At 37.6% G+C, this 21,127-nt stretch overlaps 3 protein-coding genes across 16 annotated transcripts in view; 2 read left to right on the forward strand and 1 right to left on the reverse strand.

Annotated features, from left to right (window-relative positions):
- Positions 1–5,952, forward strand: part of ecel1 (endothelin converting enzyme-like 1) — a 58,526-nt gene extending 52,574 nt beyond the window's left edge. For all 3 annotated transcript variants that reach the window (XM_084420094.1, XM_084420095.1, XM_084420093.1), the window contains 3 exons: positions 1,934–2,029; positions 2,115–2,191; positions 5,020–5,952. In XM_084420094.1, the coding sequence (XP_084276220.1) occupies positions 1,934–2,029; positions 2,115–2,191; positions 5,020–5,119 (273 nt within the window). In that variant the 3' untranslated portion in view covers positions 5,120–5,952. The remainder of the gene's footprint in view (positions 1–1,933; positions 2,030–2,114; positions 2,192–5,019) is intronic.
- Positions 5,953–7,471: 1,519 nt separating this feature from the next.
- cep57 (centrosomal protein 57) lies at positions 7,472–18,000 on the forward strand. Of its 2 annotated transcripts, none has more exons than XM_084420100.1 (10): positions 7,472–7,666; positions 8,388–8,535; positions 9,353–9,502; positions 12,414–12,535; positions 13,277–13,453; positions 13,547–13,645; positions 13,857–13,925; positions 14,134–14,360; positions 16,164–16,308; positions 16,466–18,000. In XM_084420100.1, exons 1-10 carry the CDS (start codon positions 7,622–7,624, stop codon positions 16,604–16,606), a joined length of 1,323 nt encoding a protein of 440 aa, XP_084276226.1. In that variant the 5' UTR covers positions 7,472–7,621; the 3' UTR covers positions 16,607–18,000. The 2 variants fall into 2 exon arrangements, with proteins under 2 accessions (XP_084276226.1, XP_084276227.1); XM_084420101.1 differs by having other exon boundaries at positions 13,553–13,645.
- Positions 17,941–21,127, reverse strand: part of LOC311297683 (NACHT, LRR and PYD domains-containing protein 3-like) — a 432,890-nt gene continuing 429,703 nt past the window's right edge. For all 11 annotated transcript variants that reach the window (XM_084420082.1, XM_084420081.1, XM_084420080.1 and 8 more), the window contains one exon: positions 17,941–19,257. In XM_084420082.1, coding sequence (XP_084276208.1) covers positions 19,233–19,257 — 25 coding nt within the window. In that variant the 3' untranslated portion in view covers positions 17,941–19,232. The remainder of the gene's footprint in view (positions 19,258–21,127) is intronic.

Here is a 21,127-nt window from a genome sequence, read left to right on the forward strand (position 1 = left end):
CAACGTGCAAACTATCGCAAATCAAAGTGAAAGTAAGTCGCAGACGCTTAACACACAATCATCATCATCATTAAAAGTAAAGAAATTAAATGATCTTACCAGGGATGTTGCCGCTCTCTCTTATTGCGGTCTTTGATTTTGAAATTTTAGCTGATGATCAATAAAATGCAGCTCATATCTGTTGCTTTCGGTGACGTGCACTCCAGTTAATCTGCATATAGAGTGGGAATTGAAGATGGTGGGGGGGTATTTACGACAGTGCAAGTATTCCACAGCGACTCTAGGGGTCGCTGTTTGACAAAAACACAATTTCTACACAGTGTGCCTTTAAAGGAGAAGTTCACTTTTAAAAAAACTTTTGCTGATAATTTACTCACCCCCATGTCATCCAAGATGTCCATGTCTTTCTTTCTTCAGTCGAAAAGAAATTAAGGTTTTTGATGAAAACATTCCAGGATTTTTCCCCCATATAATGGACTTCAATGGGACCCAAACGGTTCAAGGTCCAAATGACAGTTTCAGTGCAGCTTCAAAGGGCTTTAAACGATACCAGACGATGAATAAGGGTCTTATCTAGCGAAACGATCGGTCATTTAAAAAATAAATAAAAAAGTTTAAGTTTTATAAGCACAAATGCTTGCCTTGCTCTGTTCTGTGATGCGCGTTCGTGACGTCACGTAATACGCAGTTACGTTGAAAAGGTCACGCTTGAAAAATTTCTGTCCTGAAGAAAATGTTCTTTTTGGCTTTTTAATATTAAAGCACACAGGATACGCACACGAAATGGGCATTTTAAACGATAAACTGACACAAATACATTTGAAAATGTGTATATGGTCCTCCTCCTGCACATTTGTAAACAGTCAAACTTGACCTTTTCAACGTAACTGCGTATTACGTGACGTCACGAACGCACATCACAGAACAGAGCAAGGCGAACATTTGTGCTTATAAAACGTAAACTTTTTTATTTATTTTTTAAATGACCGATCGTTTCGCTAGATAAGACCCTTATTCATCGTCTGGTATCGTTTAAAGCCCTTTGAAGCTGCACTGAAACTGTCATTTGGACCTTGAACCGTTTGGGTCCCATTGAAGTCCATTATATGGGGGAAAAATCCTGGAATGTTTTCATCAAAAACCTTAATTTCTTTTCGACTGAAGAAAGAAAGACATGGACATCTTGGATGACATGGGGGTGAGTAAATTATCAGCAAAAGTTTTTTAAAAAGTGAACTTCTCCTTTAAGGAAGTTCAGTGATGGTTCATTTCTGTTGTAAAAAAGTTATTAATTTAGTTCACTTATATATAAAAAAACAGTGATGTCATCGTCCAGCTCAGTTCAGTTCTCATGTAATGCTGTCAGTGCAGGAGATCAATAATACTGGTGAATATTAAATTAGATTAAATAAATGAATCAGAGTGTTTGTCCTAGCCGGCCGCGACACGCCACGATTCTGTTCGAGAAGCGGTTTCTATTTTTCAAAGATTTCAAAGATTTTTTCCTATTTTTTAATTCATAAAAAGTGGGTAAATGTAGTAAACACACATAGTAAAACACTGTGACATTCAAATCTTAGATTTTTTTGCACATTCACACATTATTGAGAAGTTACTGATCAGAGACAACATGGTTTTAATTAAGAAAAATCTAAAGTAATGACTGTTCTAGAAGCTCAAGTTCCACCGGGTCAAAACTATGTTAACAGAGACTTACACACATTAGAGCATAACAGCATAATAATGTGCACGTGTGTGTGTGTATGTGTGCGTGTGTGCGTGTGTGTTTGTGCATGTGTGTGTGCGTGTGTGTGTGTGTGTGTATATGTGTGTGTGTGTGTGTGTGTGTGTGTGTGTGTGTGTGTGTGTGTGTGTGTGTGTGTGTGCGTGTGCGTGTGTGTGTGTGTGTGTGTGTGTGTGTGTGTGTGTGCAGGCGTATCAGAAGTGGGTTCGTGAACACGGCCCTGAGCGTCCTCTTCCAGGACTCAAGTACACACACGAGCAGCTGTTCTTCATCGCGTTCGCTCAGGTAATCAACACTCAATAATAAACACTAGTGAAGTGAGAATCAGCTCTTGAGATTCTGAAATATCTTCCACATGTTTGCGTGACAGAACTGGTGTATGAAGAGGCGGTCGCAGTCGATCTACCTGCAGCTGCTGACGGATAAACACGCACCTGAACACTACAGGTGACACACACAAGCATCACACACACACAGTGGTGGACAGAATTAATGGCACCCCTGGTAAATATGATCAAAAATGGCTGTAAATATAAATCTGCATTGTTTATCCTTTTGATCTTTCATTCAAAAAAATGTGCACAAATCTCCACCTTTCATTGAAGTAAAAGAACTGAGAGTGGGGGGGAAATCACATTATTAAATAAATATTTTTCTCCCAAACACACTGGCCACAATTATTGGCACCCTGTTATTAAATACTTTTTGCGACCTCCTTTTGCCAAGATACCAGCTCTGAGTCTTCTCCTATAATGCCTGATGAGTTTGGAGAACACCTGACGAGAGATCAGAGACCAGATCCTTCAGATTCCCAGATCCATGTTGGTGCTTCTTCTCTTCAGTTCAGCCACTCATCAGGTCAGGGAACTGGGACGCTCATGGCAGAAGCTTCATTTTGTGCTCAGTTACACATTTTTGTGTTGATTTTGATGTTTGTTTTGGACCGTTGTCCTGATGGAAGATCCACGGCCCATTATAAGATATCTAGCAGAGGCCGTCAGGTTTTGATTTTTTATCTGTTGATATTTGCTAGAATCCATAATACCATGTATCTGAACAAGATGTCCTGAACCTCCAGCAAATAAATAGGCCCACAATATATAAGATCCAGCAGTGTATTTAACCGTAGGCATGGGGGACTCTTCATCCCTGTTTGCACCGAACACATCTGCTGGGTTTGCTGCCAAAAAGCCCTTTTTTTGTTTCATCTGACCACAGAATCCAGTCCCGTTTGAAGATCCAGTCGTGTCTGACCACTGAATATTCTGGAGTTTGTTCTTGGAGGAGCGAGGAGGATTTTTCCTGAAACCCTCCCAAACAACATGCGGGGATGTAGGGGTTGTTTGATATATTATTTTTAGGCTTTCTGACCCCAAGACTCCAGTAATCTCTGCAATTCTCCATCTGTGACCCTTGAAGAGTCTTTGGCCACTCAAACTCTCCTCCTCACCGCATTAAGACAATATAGACACGCGTCCTCTTCATGGCAGATTCGTCACATCTTTAGTTGATTATAACTTCTTAATTATTGCCCTGATGGTCAAAATGGGGATTTTCAATTCTTTAGCTATTGTCTTACAGCCACTTTCTAGTTTGTGATGCTCAACAATCTTTTTTTACATTTACATTTATTCATTTAGCTGACGCTTTTATCCAAAGCGACTTACAATTGCTATACATGTCAGAGGTCGCACGCCTCTGGAGCAACTAGGGGTTAAGTGTCTTGCTCAGGGACACATTGGTGTCTCACAGTGGATTTGAACCCGGGTCTCTCACACCAAAGGCATGTGTCTTATCCATTGCGCCACAACACCCCACGTTCTTTTGCTGCACATCAGAACTATATTCTGTGGTTTTACTCATTAGGACGAATGATTAAGGGAATCTGGCCTTTGTGTTTCCTCATATTTAAACTCCTGTGAAACAGGAAGTCATAGCTGGACAATTTCATGTTCCTAGTCCCCCTGGTGTACTAAAAAAAGGTAAATATTAATTGTGGCCGACGTGTTTTGGAGAAAAACGTTTATTTCATAATGTGATTTCCCCCCACTTTCAATTCTTTTACTTCAATGAAAGGTTTGATTTTTGCAAATTTTTGGAATGAAAGATCAAAAGGATAAACGATGCAGATTAATTTTTTTACAGCCATTTTTGATCATATTTACCAGGGGTGCCATTAATTCTGTCCACCACTGTATATATATACACACACACACACACACACACACACACACACACACACACACACACACACACACACACATACATTATATATATGTAAGATGTGATTAACTGAATTGACAGCACTGATAAAAAATACATAACTTTTTTTCAAGTGTGCATTTTATTGTTTTACATAAACAGTGACAATATCCGACTGTTACACCTTATAAACGCAATCAAACCAAATGAAAACAGACAAAAGAATTAAACCGGAATAATAAATAATTACAGAAGCAAACAAATAAATTGGTGCATTATCGTATATTGAATTATGAATAATTGAGCCAATATTGAATTGTTTTTATTCATTTTGAGGAATACTGAATGTTTTCGTGCAAGTGAGATGAGTCACACACACACACACACACACACACACACACACACACACACACACACACACACAGGAGAGCTGTCATCAATAAATGTGAAAAAGTAACTCAGATATTTGTTGTAAATTGGAAAAGTAATGCGTTACTTTATTAGTTACTTCAAAAAGTAATCAGATTACATAACTCGAGTTACTCCAAACACTGATTATATCAGTGAATACTATTATAGTTGCTTAAAATTAATGATTGAATTTGTGTTTGTTTGTTTTTTGTTTTTTTGACACTTTCATTCAAAAGTGTATTGAGTTTACTTTAATGAAAGGTTCGGTTTTTTTTATTTTTTTTATTTTTTTATTTTTTAAAGAAAGATCAAAAGGATGACCAATGCAGATTTATTTACTTTCATTTATATGTTTCCATAGATATTTTCATATTCTGAGATGTTAATTGTTCCTCGGTTCTGCATTAATATCAGGGTTCCCACTTGAAATCCTGGAAAGTTTGTGAATCTCTGTCATACGGCCATAACTAAACACATGAAAACTGTAACAGTGTCTCTTACATATAACCTTACTCTCACTCGAAGTGTGTCCCACATTCAGGCCTTGAATTTGAAGTAAACTTTTTATTTATTTTTTATTTTTTATTTTTGAATATTAATAATCCCTCAGTTGTGCTTGAATGTGTGTGTGTGTGTGTGTGTGTGTGTGTGTGTGTGTGCAGGGTGATCGGCAGCGCGTCTCAGTTCGAGGAGTTCGGTCGAGTGTTTCACTGTCCCAGAGGATCACCCATGAACCCCGTCAACAAGTGTGCCGTCTGGTGACCTTTGACCCCGCCCCCGGGCCGTGACCTCACGACGCCGAGCTGCTCGACATCACCATCCAATCACGACGCCGTTCGATGTTTACAGCATTCGATCAGAATCACCCTCATGTGCCATAACTCTTCTTTTGAAATGTTTATTTTTATATTCTGATGCGGAGTGTGTTATCTCAGTCACGTTGTGTGTGTGTGTGAACAGAGGCGGCGCTGTATCGTATAGGCATGTTGACGTTTTGATATGACGTGTTTTGTCGGAGAAGTTTCGTGTTTTTTAAGTAGGACAGAGTGCATTCTGGGATAACTCCAGACTTATTTCTGGGTTTCTGATGTGATGTTTCTGTGATTGTGAAGGAAGATGTTCATTTTATTTCTCCCAGATGAAGTCTGGACTTCAAAATAACCCCACATTTCGGTCGAATCCAAACGAACGTTTATGCAACTGCAGCGAAGAAGTGAACATTTGTTATTATTATTATAGAACTTTAATTTTGTATAAAGTTTTTTCTCATGAAAGATAAAAAGAGTAACTTTGTACAGATGCACTATATGAAAGTTTAGAAAAATGTACAGGTCAAATAAAGCATGTTTCCTGTTTAAAACGCATACACACACACACACACACACACACACACACACACTCTCTCTCTCTCTCACACACACACACACACACACACACACACACACACACACTCTCTCTCTCTCTCTCTCTCTCTCTCTCTCTCTCTCTCTGTCTCACACACTCACAAAAATAAGACTTTGTTGAATGAAAAACTGGAAAATGCTGAATTCTCCATAATCCATGTTTGGAATAAAACAAGATCATATGCAACAATTAACAGATCTTTCTTTTAATCATTTATAGAAACATTGACAGAGACAGACAAAACTTGCACACTATTTACGTTACGTGGTGAATTTAAATCCAGATATTGGGACTTTTATTTGTTCCAGTCAGTCTCTATAACCAACACGCAAGCCTTAGCAAGAGTTAATTCCTATGATGTTACTAAGATATTCTGAAGTTCCTGAAATGTACTTAATAGTTTCCTAGTACTTTTTAATTAGATGCTCAGACAGACAACAGATATATGTGAAAATAGGGATCTTCGCCGTGACGTCACGACGCGCTCTGGTTGGCAGAAGAAAAGTAATGGCCGCTTGCTGCGCAGCGCAAACACAGAAGAAAAATGGTTGTATCGTGCTGTGTGATCGGCAAGATTGGGTACTGTACTGTGTGTATCATCTGTGTACATACCCTTATATATTAAGGGCAAATTATTGTATTTTAATACATTTTTACGTGTCAACCAATGTTATATACAGGGCCTGAAGTTAACTTTTTTGACCACCAGCCACTGTGACTTTTTACCAGACAGTTTTTTTTTGGCCTCATAAAAGGTGAAAAAAGGAATTGCACAAACATTTCTTCTTTAACTTGTAAGAATACACATTTAAGTTCTGTCAATTTATTAACGAGATCCATACAAGTAATAATAACTCTTAGAATACAGATATAGACCTAGTGCAGCTCGCATGTAAACAAATCACACGCAGCTGTGTTGATGGCTGGGAAGCTGTTAGTTACAGCGTTCAGGAACCGTTAAGCAGAACTAAATTAATATTGTTATTACTGGTAAAGTGACCGGGTAGGCTACCGGACATTTTCTCACCGGTTCCCAACACCTGTGCAACTGTCATTGTACTGTAGTTTATGTCAGCGTTGCATTATCGCATCTCATCTCACCAACAGTTTAATACTTAACTCACACATTCAAACGCAGTCAGAGAAGGGCCTCATCTTGCTCTCCGATCACATATACGTTCCGAAACACTCAAACTGCGCTGCTTTCACAGATGCTTTCTTTACTAATGTGCCGCCACATTTTTTAGCTGTAAATCCAACGAATTTGCTGACTTCGTTAGTCAAAGAACAACAAAAAATTCTCACTCAGGTGATATGGATCAGGCAGAGAACATGAACCCTGGTTATAAAAGCTTAATTATATCTCTTTTTAGCTTCTTCGGACAAAGAATTAACATTATGCTGACAAAACACAGGTAGACTGCTGCGACTTGTTGATTCTTTCTGCCAACCAGTTCGCGGCCACGCCCATATCGTGACGTCACATTTGACTCCGGCGAACCGGTACAGTAACTTACGCTGTATAAAATATTTTTTTAATAAAAATATACATATATAGCGTAAGCTACTTTATAAAAAAAAGAAACGGATAAACTGATAAAAACTATATTGACTGGTATCTTGATAGTTTTTCAAAAACAGAAATAGTGCACATAACCTTTAAATATTATTATTAACGTCTCATGACTTTTATTTACAAATCTACAGACCGGATGTTGTCATCGCTGACCTCACAGCCTCTGTTGTGCGCGCTTGTGTTTGGTTTCCTGTTTGCAACAACCAACAAATTCACAACAAACAGAACTAAAACTCATAAAACTTGAATGTAGTAAATTAAATATGATCTAAGATTAAACTCGCATGTTAATGGACACGAACTCGAAACCCTGCGCGAGGCGAGAGAAGGTAAACACAACATTACAGCTTCTTTAACATTCACACACACTCAACGTGTAGCAGCTTTAAAGTTAATATAGATAACCACATCTATTGAAATTATCAAAAAATAATGTGTAATTAAACATCATATATATAGATATAGGATCATGATATTAAAATCAAACTACCTGTAAATAATATTAAATAAAGCAGCGGATGGTTATGAACTGTCTCTTCCTCAGAACTGCTGGTGTTTCTTCCTGTTTTCCTCATTTCTGCTGTTTTTAATCGCTGGTTTTTAAAACTTATTTCTAAACCCATCAGAGTTTAAACACAACATGCTGCATTTAAAGACTCGACATGTGTTTTCATTTAAAGACTCTCTGGGGAAAAAACAACAACTTGTTTGCAATATCAGTCAAATAAACTAAAATCATATCAATATATGAAATTTATAATGTATAATTTTAAAGTCAGAATTTCCAAGATTTACTGACAGATTATTTATTTCATTTTTAACTTGTTTTTTTCTGGTAAAGTTTTTTTCTGGTTTGTCCATAAACACACATTTCCAGGCTCACTTCCTTCTCTCTCATATTGTTTGATTGAGCATTAACTGGTAATAATAAAACAGATTATTGAAACAGTATGATTATTTATTTGCACTATATGTGTTTTTACAGTATGATCTTGTGTGTGTGTGTGTGTGTGTGTGTGTGTGTGTGTGTGTGTGTGTGTTTCTCTTCAGGAGTGTGTGTTGGCGATGTCTGACAGCCTGTCTCTGCCCTCTTATGCCGATTATCCCACGGGACGTCCCTTCATCAACACACACACTCACACACACCGGTCCTACCGTAGCAGAGCCGTGAAAGCCTTTCCTGAGAGCAGTGGTGCAGGTACACACACACGCACACACACACACACACACACACACACACGTGATGTCACCTGAGAGCTTATACACTGATGACCGTATAGAGAGCGAATGATGATCCAGTGTCAGTCTGAATCCGCTCATGAATGATTCACTGACACACACACACACACACACACACACACACACACACACACTTGTTTATGATGAGGGAAGCAGCCGATTGCAGAAACACACTTTCATTACTGATGTCTTACACCAGGAAGTGATGATTATGTCCTCTTGAACACATGAGATGGAAACGCCACTTTATTCACTAATGTTTTATGCCATATTCCAGTTTTGTGCAGCTTTGGATGGAAACATAGTTAGTAATATATATATATTTTTTACATAATTGTATACATAAAGTGATTTATATGCATTTAAAAGATAATGATAGTAAAACACACGTGTGTGAAGATGCTGAGATGCTTTGGTGAACAGCTCCTCCTGCTGGACCGTCACCAGTTCACATTCAGATTCTTGGTTTTCTTGCATTTATATTGGAAAAATGATTCAATAATCCAATTTTTAATTAAGTTAAATTGACAGCTTTAGATGGAAATACAGCCAGTAAATTTTTACATAATTTCATACATGAATAAACGTATTTATGCATTTAAAAGGCGTCTGAAAGATCAGGTTTCGGTGAACAGCTCCTCCTGCTGGACAGACATGAGTTCTCCGTTCAGATTCTTGGTTTTCTTGCATTTACATCAGAAAACTGAATAATGAAAAAGAGGAATCTTCTTAAACGAGATGAAGAAGTGTGTGAAGTGTTGTACGTGTGTTTGCAGCGATTATTTCCGCGCTGAAGAACCTGCAGGAGAAGATCCGTCGCCTGGAGCTGGAGCGACCAGAACACACACACTCCCCGGAGCGACGAGAACACACACACTCCCCGGAGCCACGAGAACACACACGCTCCCCGGAGCGACACGACACCGGTGCGACTCAAACACACACCATTCTGACTCGTATTTAGGGATGGGTATCGTTAAGGTTTTAACGGGATTACTACTCTTACCGATACTCCTTATCGATCCGGTACTTTAACGGTATTCTTATCGGTTCTTTTTGTTATATTAAAAAAAGGGAAAAAAATAATAATTTAGAATAGAATTAATATTGCTTTATATTTTGAAATGTAAAATAAATATCTTCAGCAAAAGAAAAAGCAATGCTTTAACAAAACAAATAAAACATGTCTGTTATGCAGAAGGGTCAGGCTTTTGTGTTTTATATAGACATAGGACACCAAACACAAAGTACAAACACACGGTCAAACAATCAAAAGTAGATAGTTTATCACAGATAGTTTATCACAGACAGATTAAAGCTTATATCATTCAAGAGCTGCGACTGACTGACCTGCAATCCTCAGCAGGGTTATTAGACTGCTGCCTCTTTAAGACCAAATGCAGATCTAATCATTATTACGCATCATATTTTCTCCCAGCTATTTACGCCCATTTAAGACATAAACTGTATTTAAGTGAATAAACGGTTACGTGAATCCATTTTTACATATTTGTGTGTGTATTTGATGGTTTAGATGCGCACACGAAGCCCAATACGTTGCTTGTCTCGTTGCGGTGTGTTTCGCAGCGCGCGCCGCATTTGGAACAGCGTCTATTGCGTCAATGTTGGTACTTTTAATATCAAACGCGTCCCGCAGTTTAGCAACAGTATAGATATTTTACAACAATCACGGATCGTGCAGATTCTGGCGTTACGTTTGGGTTTTAGGGAGAATGACAGCGCACCGCTGTGAAGGGAAGGAAGCTGCGCTGGAGAGAATGCGGCTTTAGTTTTTAATGGTTATACCTCAAATATCTTTTTTATAATCATTGGAAGCTTAAATCTAAAATAAAATTAGTTTAATATCAGAGATCTAAAGTGAAACCGTTTGAATGTTTAGTTCTGTCCTCATCGTCACTCATTAAGCAGGACTGTTGTGTTGTCCACGCCGCGGCTACGAGCTCTCTCTCTCTCTCACACACACACACACACACACACACACACTCTCTCTCTCTTTAGCAAAAATGCATCACAGACAAATCGGGGTATCTGCACAATTTTTAAAGTCAAATTTAAGGCTTTTTAAGACCTGAAGAAATCAAAATTAATACCGTACATTAGGGGTGCCCAATATTGACAAAATATGTCTAGATATTTTCAAAGTTTTGTTGATAATAATTAGATGATATTTTATTGATTGTGTTTTTGCACTGGTACCCTGGCTGGTTTAGGCCTGTTGTTCACAGCAGACTCATGAAGATATTCATATTTTTTATATTCTCTGCAGTGGCCAGTTCACAGCAGTGACAGAAATTAACATTTTTTATTAAGGGGCAATATTTGCCACTTTAAACTGATTTCCAGGGGCATTTTCACCTATATATGGACATTGTTTCTAAATGTATTTAGAGGTATGCATCACCTTTTATGTCAAATTCTAACATTCAAATTAAATTATATTAGAATAACACAGTACCAATGTCAAAATAAATCATTAAATTAAAATCCATCCTTGCAGTGCAGAGGAGACACAGAAGCGGCATCAGAACTGGCATTATTATATTTACACTTCATTTACAATTGCATAAATAAAGCTATTCAATATTTAAATATGAAATGATTTATAATTTTAACGTTTTAATTAAAGGATACTTTAAATATGAAACTGAAACCACCAGTAGGTGGCGGCAAGTCACTGTCTTAATAAGCGAGTTGTTGGAGTCATTTATTCAACCGATTTGTTCAAACGGCTGATTCATCCAGAAAACAAGTGATTGTTCATTGAATCGTTAAAATGATTCGTTCAAAACGCGGGTTTCAGTAAAAAAAAAAAACACAAAAAATCATCGCTGTCTGTTGGACTACGGCTTCATTATGAAATTCTCGTCGGTGATATAAAGTGAAAATTGACAATATTGTGTCCAAAAAGTAACTCACGATGTTAACTTTATTGTTAATTTAACTGTTGTATAAAATAAATAGCACATTTGCAATTGTGCACAGGAAAACGGCACTCTTGCTCATGTGATATTCTAATATAACAACATAACATGATATAAATATAAGACAAAAACTCATTTGGGGACATCTATAACTGCACTGACACATAACGCAGAGAAAGCATGAGAGAAACACGATGTCAGCTCGCACTCGCAGTGCCTCGTACAGTTAAAACAATGATTACAGTATCATCATAGTTCATAGACAATATCACACACGCCTAAGCACATAAAGACTGAACTTACAATTGAACTGACATTTACTCGTTTCCTCCTCTCCTCTGGCGTGCAGGAGACAGACGTGGGCTAATATACTGCCGTAAGTGACGCGAATTGTCACGTGAACAAGCAAATCCACCAAGATAGAATTAAAAAAATAATACGTAGGCCTACGCTAATTAGATAGTTTTAATTTCGAAAGCATTTAGATGAGTCTAAGTCAAAGTGTCATCTAAAATTTAAGACCTTTCATAAGTAAAAATAAGACATTTTTTAAAAAAAAATTTTACGACTTTTTATGGCCTTCGATTTAAAAAATCTAATTTAAGACCTTTTAAGACTTTTTAAGGATCCGCGGGGACCTTGACAAATGGTTCAATATTATTATATATAGAAGTGGCTGGCGAGATTAAATTAGCAAGATAATAATTTCTTAATAGCAATAATAAATAGCACGTGGCTTTCTTAATTTCTCCAGTACCGGCAGCAGAACCGATAACGTCTGAGCTTATCGATCCAGCAGTCTTTCATAATTCAGCAACCGTTTAATACCGGGTTTCGGTACCCATCCCTACTCGTATTATTCAGGAGATCAGTGATGATGTGTGTATGTGTGTAGACCTGCTCGCTCAGCTGTCTGCGGCCGAGACCCGATGCTCGCGGTTGGAGAGACAGTTGGAGCTGATGAGGAAGAGCGTACGACACACAGAGTCAGACAGAACCGCTGTGCTGCAACAACAGGTGCGACACACACTCACACACACACTCACTCACTCACTCACACACACACTCTCTGATTCACTGACTCACACACTCACTGACTGACTTACTCACTCACTGATTAATTTACTCACTCACTCACTGACTCACTCACTCACTCACTGACTCATTCACTCACTGACTCACTCAAACACTCTGATTCACTGACTCACACACTCACTGACTGACTCACTCACTGATTAATTTACTCACTCACTGACTCCCTCACTGATTCACTCACTGACTCACTCACTCACTGATTCACTCACTCACTGACTCACTCACTCACTGATTCACTCACTCACTGACTCACTGATTCACTCACTCACTGACTCACTGATTCACTCACTGACTCATTCACTCACTGACTCACTCACTCACTCAAACACTCTGATTCACTGACTCACACACTCACTGACTGACTCACTCACTGATTAATTTACTCACTCACTGACTCCCTCACTGATTCACTCACTGACTCACTCACTCACTGATTCACTCACTCACTGACTCACTGATTCACTCACTGACTCACTCATTCACTCACTCACTCACTCACTCACTCACTCACTCATTCACTCACTCACTCACTCACTCATTCACTCACTCACTGACTCACTCACTCACTCACTCACTCACTCACTCACTCATCTGTCCCACTGAAGCAGGTGTATAGAGACAGACTCATTCATCCTCCTGTGTGTGTGTGTGTGTGTGTGTCAGGTGTCTCTGGAGCGTGTGTGTTCTGTGGATCAGCTGTGTAAGCTGGATGTTCTGGAACAGGAGTATCACCGACTGACGGAGACTCAGAGCGTCACTGAGAGGAAGATCCGAGCGCTGGAGAGGAAGCTACAGGAAGAGGAACATCAGAGGAAACTGGTGCAGGAGAGAGCAGCTCAGGTGAGTGTGTGTGTGTGTGTGTTTGAGCGAGTGAGTTAGTGAGTGTGTGTGTGTGTGTGTGTGTGTTAATCATGCCCTCTTCTCTGTTGTCAGTTACAGACGGGTCTTGAAGTCAATCGTCTGCTCATTCAGTCTGTTTCTCCTCGTCCTCATAAACACAGTCGGATCAAACAGAAGAAAAGCTCCTCAACGGTAAACGAGTGCAGCATCAGATTCTCTCGCTACAACAAACACTCAGAGCTGATGAAGTCAGAGACACGAATTACTAAGTGAATTTAAAGCCGTGTTTTCTTCCACTTCAGCAGCTTTACAGTGTTATTCATATCCGAGGGCTTTGTTGATGTTTAGTGTGTGTGTGTGTGTGTGTGTGTGTGTGTGTGTGTGTGCGCGTGTGTTTCTGCAGAGAGAGCCGTCCGTCCCGCAGCCGCATTACAGACTCAGTCTGGGAGACGTGCCGTTCGTGACCGGGACGGTAAACACACACACTCAGTTTGATAGTGTGTGAGTGAGAGAGAGAGAGAGTGTGTGTGTGTGTGTGTGTGTGTGTGTGTGTGTGTGTGAAAGAAAGAGAGTGTCACTAATGAGTTTTTAATGATAATTTAAAATAAGTTATTTTATTTATTGAGGATATATTATGAAGTTAGTCATGATTGATGTGTAATCAGCGTCTCTGTGTTCAGTCGACGAGCTCGAGTCACTCGGTGCGAGCGAACGTGCAGCGGGTCCTTCATCTCATGAAGCATCATCATCCTCAGCTGTGTAATGAGCGTGTGCTAGGACACGCCCCCTCCTCTGGTGGCCCCGCCTCCACTGGCTCCACCCCCTCCCCCACTGGCTCCGCCTCCTGCAGGGAAGAGCTGTCGGAGCTGCTGCTGACGCTTCAGGACGAGTTCAGACACATGAGCTGGTGAGGATCAGTCAAGCTATTATGTTCATTATTAACACTAAAAATATTACATTGAAATAAAATAAATGTTAACTGAAAAACTGTTTATTTTCTTGAAAAAAATTCTCAATTATCTTTTAGTTTAAATAATTATACTAAAAATGTAGTATCAAATAACTAAACAAAAAATTAATAAACATATTTGATTTAAACAAACAAATAAAAACTAATAGACTTTGGACTAGTGTTATTATCATTAACTAAAAGTATTACATTTAAATTAAATAAATGTTAACCGAAATAAAATAAAATAAAAAATCTTATTTTTTAGCTAGTTGACAAGACAACATTTCTAATTTTCATTTAGTTTAACTTGAAAGTACTAAAATGACTAAGATTGGAACAAAAATAATAAATTAGACTATGTAGTTCTTTGTCTAATTTTTACACTAATTAGACACATAACTAAACTAAAAAGAAAAAAGAAACAAAGAAACAACAAAAAATGAATAAACTGACAAAAAGGGAAAACTTAAAAATAAAAACGAATTCATAATATTAATAAATACGCTAATAATGAATAAACTGACAAACTGACCTGTGCTGTGCTATTATTGTTCATTAAAAATAACACTAAAAACATTACATTGAAATAAATATTAACCTAAATACTGTAAAACTAAACTAAAACTGAATAAACATATTTGGTTTAAACAAACAAATAAAAACTAATAAACTTTGATCATTTGATCATCATTAACTAAAAGAAAATCTATTACTAGAAATATTAAATTGAAATAAAATAAATGTTAACTGAAATCAAATAAAATATAAAATTCTTATTGTTTTGTCAACTGAAAATATTTATTTTGTTTAGTTTAACTTGGAAGTACTAAGATTAAAATAAAAAAATTAGACTGTAGTTATTTGTCTAATATTCTAAATGAAAGAAAATTAGACAAAACTAATAAAAAAAAACATTTGGTTGTAAACAAATATATTATATAATATATCAAATATATAAAAAAATTCATAATATTAATAAAAACTATGATAATGAATAAATTGACAAAAACACAACAAAATGACAAATGCTTAAAAGAACATGAATTAAACACAATTAAGATTTCATGCTATTTAATGATTCCTATATTACATTTAATAGATACTTGTTGCGTTTGGTTTGACTATGCGTGGGTTAAAGCGAGTTCTTTCAGCGCTTCGAAAGAGTGAATCAATTGGTTAAAATTAAAATGGAAAATATAAAAATAAAAACTAATTGTTAATATTAATACATACTGTAATAATTAAACTGACAAAAAGAAAACAAAATGACAAATGAAAATGGAAAATATAAAAATAAAAACTAATAAGTACTATAATAATTAATAAACTGACGAAAATAAAACAAAATGACAGAAATGAAAATGGAAAATATAAAAATAAAAACTAACATAAATACTATAATAATTAATAAACTGACAAAAATACAACAAAATTACAGAAAAAAAGGAAAAAAATATATATATCAATATTGGTAAATACTATATTATTATAGTATTTTTTCTGTCATTTTTCACTCACTCTTGTGTCGTTCTTCACTGCTGTATTGTTTTAATTTCATGTTTCCAGCTTGAGTTCATTCAGCGCTTCGAAAGAGTGAATCACTTTGCGAATCAATTGATTCATAGTTTAAAAAGCTGGTGACCACGATCAGTCAAGCTCCAAAACACACATTAAAGTATGAAAAGAGTTAATCTCGCTCTGGGTGAAGGCTGTGCTCATGAGGAGATGATGAACGATGTGTGTGTGTGTGTGTGTCAGCGAGCAGCAGGAGTTGTCCACACAGATCCAGTCCTGCGCTTCGGATCGACTGAGACAGAACATGGAGCGAGAGATGGAGACGCTCGTGAAGAGAATGGAGAATAAAGGAGAACAGATCGCTAAAGTCAGGCGCCATCAAGCTCAGGTACCTGACTAGATCTATCCATCTTTCACAAATTCAAAGCAGTCTAACCCTAACCCTGACATTAACACATTTAACTGTTCTTTTATTTGAAGATCTTAAATGTTGTAAGTTTGATGTTGAGATGATGATGGTGTGTGTGTGTGTGTGTGTGTGTCAGATGGAGAGGTTGAGGAAGCGCAGTGGTAAACAGAGTCCCGGTGGAGGATCAGTGTCGGTGCGAGTGAGACCCGGCGAGCGGATCAGAGAGAGTCTGAGTCTGCTGAAGGACATGCGCTCGCTGCAGACCTCGCTGCGCTAACTCCTGACTCCAGCGGGTTTAGCCGAACAATCGGGACCATGGCTCGAAAACATGCCCGGGTCAAAGGTCGGGACAAAAACATGCCTGGGTCAAAGGTCGGCATAAAAACATGCCCGGGTCAAAGGTCGGGACAAAAACATGCCCGGGTCAAAGGTCGGGACTAAAACATGCCTGGGTCAAAGGTCGGCACAAAAACATGCCCGGGTCAAAGGTCGGCACAAAAACATGCCCGGGTCAAAGGTCGGCACAAAAACATGCCCGGGTCAAAAGTCGGCACAAAAACATGCCCGGGTCAAAAGTCGGCACAAAAACATGCCCGGGTCAAAGGTCGGCATAAAAACATGCCCGGGTCAAAGGTCGGCACAAAAACATGCCCGGGTCAAAGGGTCATATATATATATATATTTGTATAAAAAAATCCATTTCATAATTGCCATAAAAAGTGCTAAATTGTCATTCAAAAATAATGTCACGATGCAGAGAACCTCCATGTTCCTAGTTTTAATTATGTAGAATATAATTTATTTCATCCTTGTGGTGTGTTTTATTGGTCATGTGACCCGGACATGTTTTTGACATTTACTCTTTGATCTCTTTTTTGTTTGTTTTCTGATGTTTGATTTGTTTGGAACAGGTTTAGTCGTTCAGAATCTGTTCACATCTGTGATTTAGACTCAAATGAATGAAGATAAACAAGCAGATGAAACTCTGTTTTCATTGGTATTTGTCACTTTTATCACATGAAGATATTTTTATTACGTGCTGAGAAATGTTTCTAATGAACTACAGCTTCTTCTACCTCAGATATTACCCAGAATTCCTTAATTGTATAATTAATAATCCTTAATTATTAATATTCTCGACATTTCAAGAACCAGTTTTTGTTTGGTGTAATGTGGCCTGATAACACTTTACAATAAGGTTTCATTAGTAAACATGAAGCAAACAATACTTCCACTGTATTTATTAACATTTCTATGATCAACAGTTGTATCTGTTGAACATTTTGATTTACTAACATAAGCAATGGTTACTAAATGCAAATGTGAAAAAAAATATTGCTTGTTTGTTAATGCATTAACTAATGAGACCTTATTGTAACATGTCACCTTTGACTTTTATTATAATCATTTTGTGTTTTTTTCGTGATAGTGAAGGTGAGATGTGACCAGTTAAATGAATATTACAGATTTTTTTTTTTTAACACATATAATGGATGTTATTTGAATTGAGCAGCGATTTGTTAAAGCTACAGTGTGTGTGTGTGTGTGTGTGTGTGTGTGTGAGTGAGAGTGTGTGTGTATGTGTGTGTGTTCATACGCTGGTGCTCAGTATGTCTTTAAAATGTTTGAAATATTTATTTTTACAGCACTGAATAAAAATCACATGAATGACGTACGTGTGTTTTGATTGTTTTCACTGCGACACCAACAGAGTATTTGAAGAAATGTATTTAAATGAAAAGTATAGTTATTTATATTTTGTTTTTCATGAGCTGAACTCAAAGATCTAAGACTTTTTCTATGTACACAAAAGGCTTTTCTCTCATATATTGTTCACAAATCTGTCTAAATCTGTGTTAATGAGCACTTCTCCTTTGCCATAACCATAACTAACCATACCATAACCCCACCGCCACCATGGGCCACTCGATCCACAACGTTGACATCAGCAAACCGCTCACCCACACGACACCACACACGCTGTCTGCCATCTGTAATCGTAGATTGTAATTTGCTGTGAAATAAAAGGTGTTTCACTGTCGCCTCATCAGGTCTGTCAGAGGATCGTTGAAATCTAAATGAAGTCTTAATTTATAACAGTGAAGTCACTGTATCTTCAGTCTCTGTTGATTCTGTTGACTGTGAAGCCTTGTTTATACTTTCGCCTGGCTCCGCAGCGCGAGTCTCCGCAGACTGCGCGCGCACCTCCCCAAACGGACGAAGCGTTTATACTTGACGCGCTCGCCGTTGTACTATTCTTTGAAACGACAGGGGGCGACTCGAGTAATTGTCCTCTAAACCATCAGGAATCAGCAGTGAGAAGAAGAAAGCTATACGTGACAATGTTTATTTTAGTAGACACCACTGTTACCACACTAAAAAAAGAATCGTGTAAAACCCAGTAAACCCTGAGATTATTACTCGTGACAATAAAACAAAATATATGGATATGAGAATGTGTACAATATAAATAAATTAACGATCTCTTACATATTTTCTAATTTCACTAAACATTTCATTGTTTCATTAACATTTTTATTAAACATGGACTTTTATGTTCATTAAAAATACTTTTTATGCTATTGTATGCTCATTTTTTAAATGTAAGCAACTCATTTAGACGTGCAAACTGGGTGCTGGTGTGGTGAGAAGTTCGAGCTCGGCCAGATTCGGCTCGAAGTCGTTCATCTTCGGATGCGGCGCCGCGCGCGTTGTTACAAAAAATGTCGCGCACACCGCCAGGCGAAATTGGGTCTTGCGAACCCAACGCGCACGACCGCCCACACCGCAATGACGTCATTTTTGCCGCGCGCACCTTAGCACTCGTGCGGACGCGTCGAGTATAAACCAGGCTTGAGTCTCTGTAGTGGATCCTTATTCACCATCAGATGATCATCAGAAGATCAGTCTGTCTTCTGACTGCCAATCCTAAAATAAAACACAGTCACATATGCAGTATGAGATATTACATCTGTCACATCTTTTCATAAGAAAACTAACTAGATAATCTATATTAATTCATCCTCAAACATGATAATAGAGCTTCTATCTGATGCTCAAAGTCACTTTACAGAATCAAAAGCACATGAAAGGTCACTTTCACACAACGGACAGCTGATACAGAACCAGCAGAAATGATCATTACACTCACTACACATTTAATATCAGTTAATAACAAACAACCCAAATCTCAGATTATCACACACATAGAGACAGTTAAAGGGGAAAAGCTGAAAAATTATGGAAGTAAAATAATGCCAAATGTTTTTGAAACAAAAAAGCCTGTTGAATTGCACGACTTGGTATTGCATTAGTAGTTGTAAGCATGTATTTTTAAACAGTTTGAATACTTTGGAAATATGAAAGGTGAATATAGATTTCATTTGTAATAATGAAAATGTGTTTGAAATGTTTTGAATTTAAATATTCACATCTTAAATATTCAACATGCTGAATTTCAGCCCTAAAAAAATACAATGCATGAAAATGGAAGCATGGTTAATGCCAGTGGCGGCTGGTGCTAAAAAAATTTGGGGGGGCGCAACAAACCGAATTATTAATCCAGGAATGAATGTAGGCTAATTGTTAAATAACAATTTAACAGTGATAATGTAGCTATCATTAAGCCTAAAGTTTAGCTAAAACTTCAGCCAGTGGTTGGGAAATAGCCAATTGCCAAATAAATCAGAATTTTTGGGCTAGGCCTATATGGCGATGTATGGTATAATCTGAGTATTTAATTATTATTTTTCTATTTGAAAAAAAAAAAAAAAAAAATGTAATATCCTGATCAATATTGTCCTACAAACATTGTTCATATTGAAGGTTATAAAAACATAGTGTAACCTTGCTGTCTATCTGCAGTCTATCCAAAAAAGGGGTCAAATCACATTACATTCTAACATTGCAACATTACAATCTAAAAACATAATAATGCTTTTTAAAGAAGTAGTTAAATTTACTAAACTTAAAATAAAAAATAAATAAAATAAAAACAAAGCTAATATCATAAAAATACACATGTACGTTTGAAATTCTCTAGCACATGTATGTTCACCAACAACAACAAATATTCAACAACAAATTTTAGCTACATTTATATTTATAATTTAGTGATGTATATTTTAGTCAGAATAATTGCGCTCCTATTCTATTGCGCTCCGTCTGTTCGGCGCGCATGCACGCGGCGGCGCTCGTTCACGGACGTTTAGCTTGCAGAAGCTCGTCCACTCATGACAGCAAACTGGAAATATTTACTTTCTAACATTTACAGATGGAGAATATGTCCGCGAAATGTAAGTTATGCACTGAGGAAATTATTGGATGTCACTTCAGCTTATGGCTAAATATTATTAGAGGTATATTTATTTCCACCAATCGTGAAGTGAAGTTTACGTGTGATGACGAAAGCACGTTAGTGAGAGCCCTCCCGGAACCCAGAGAATGCATTGCAGTGCCTGCAGTTCGAAAAAAAAAATCTTTGAATGTAAGTCTATGGAAACACTCTGGGCGATTTTCGGCCATAGTGAAATCGCCCAAAAAGAGGCGGTACTCCACAGAACGTGACTTGGCGCTGATTGGACTATATCCAGAGGCAGAACAACAGTGAGTGACTGCTAGCGTAACTCTGTGGTTGAATGAGATTGTGATTGAAAAAGTCCCTTTCACACTTTGGTGGTGCGTCGCCCGATCGCCCTAATGAAGAAACCGCCGCTGGTTAATGCAATGCCTATTTTTAAGTAGTGCAATTCAATAGGCTTTTTGTTTCAAAAACATTTGGCATTATTTTACTTCCATA

Source organism: Rutilus rutilus (assembly GCF_951802725.1).
Source record: "Rutilus rutilus genome assembly, chromosome: 9".
Lineage (NCBI taxonomy): Eukaryota > Metazoa > Chordata > Actinopteri > Cypriniformes > Leuciscidae > Rutilus > Rutilus rutilus.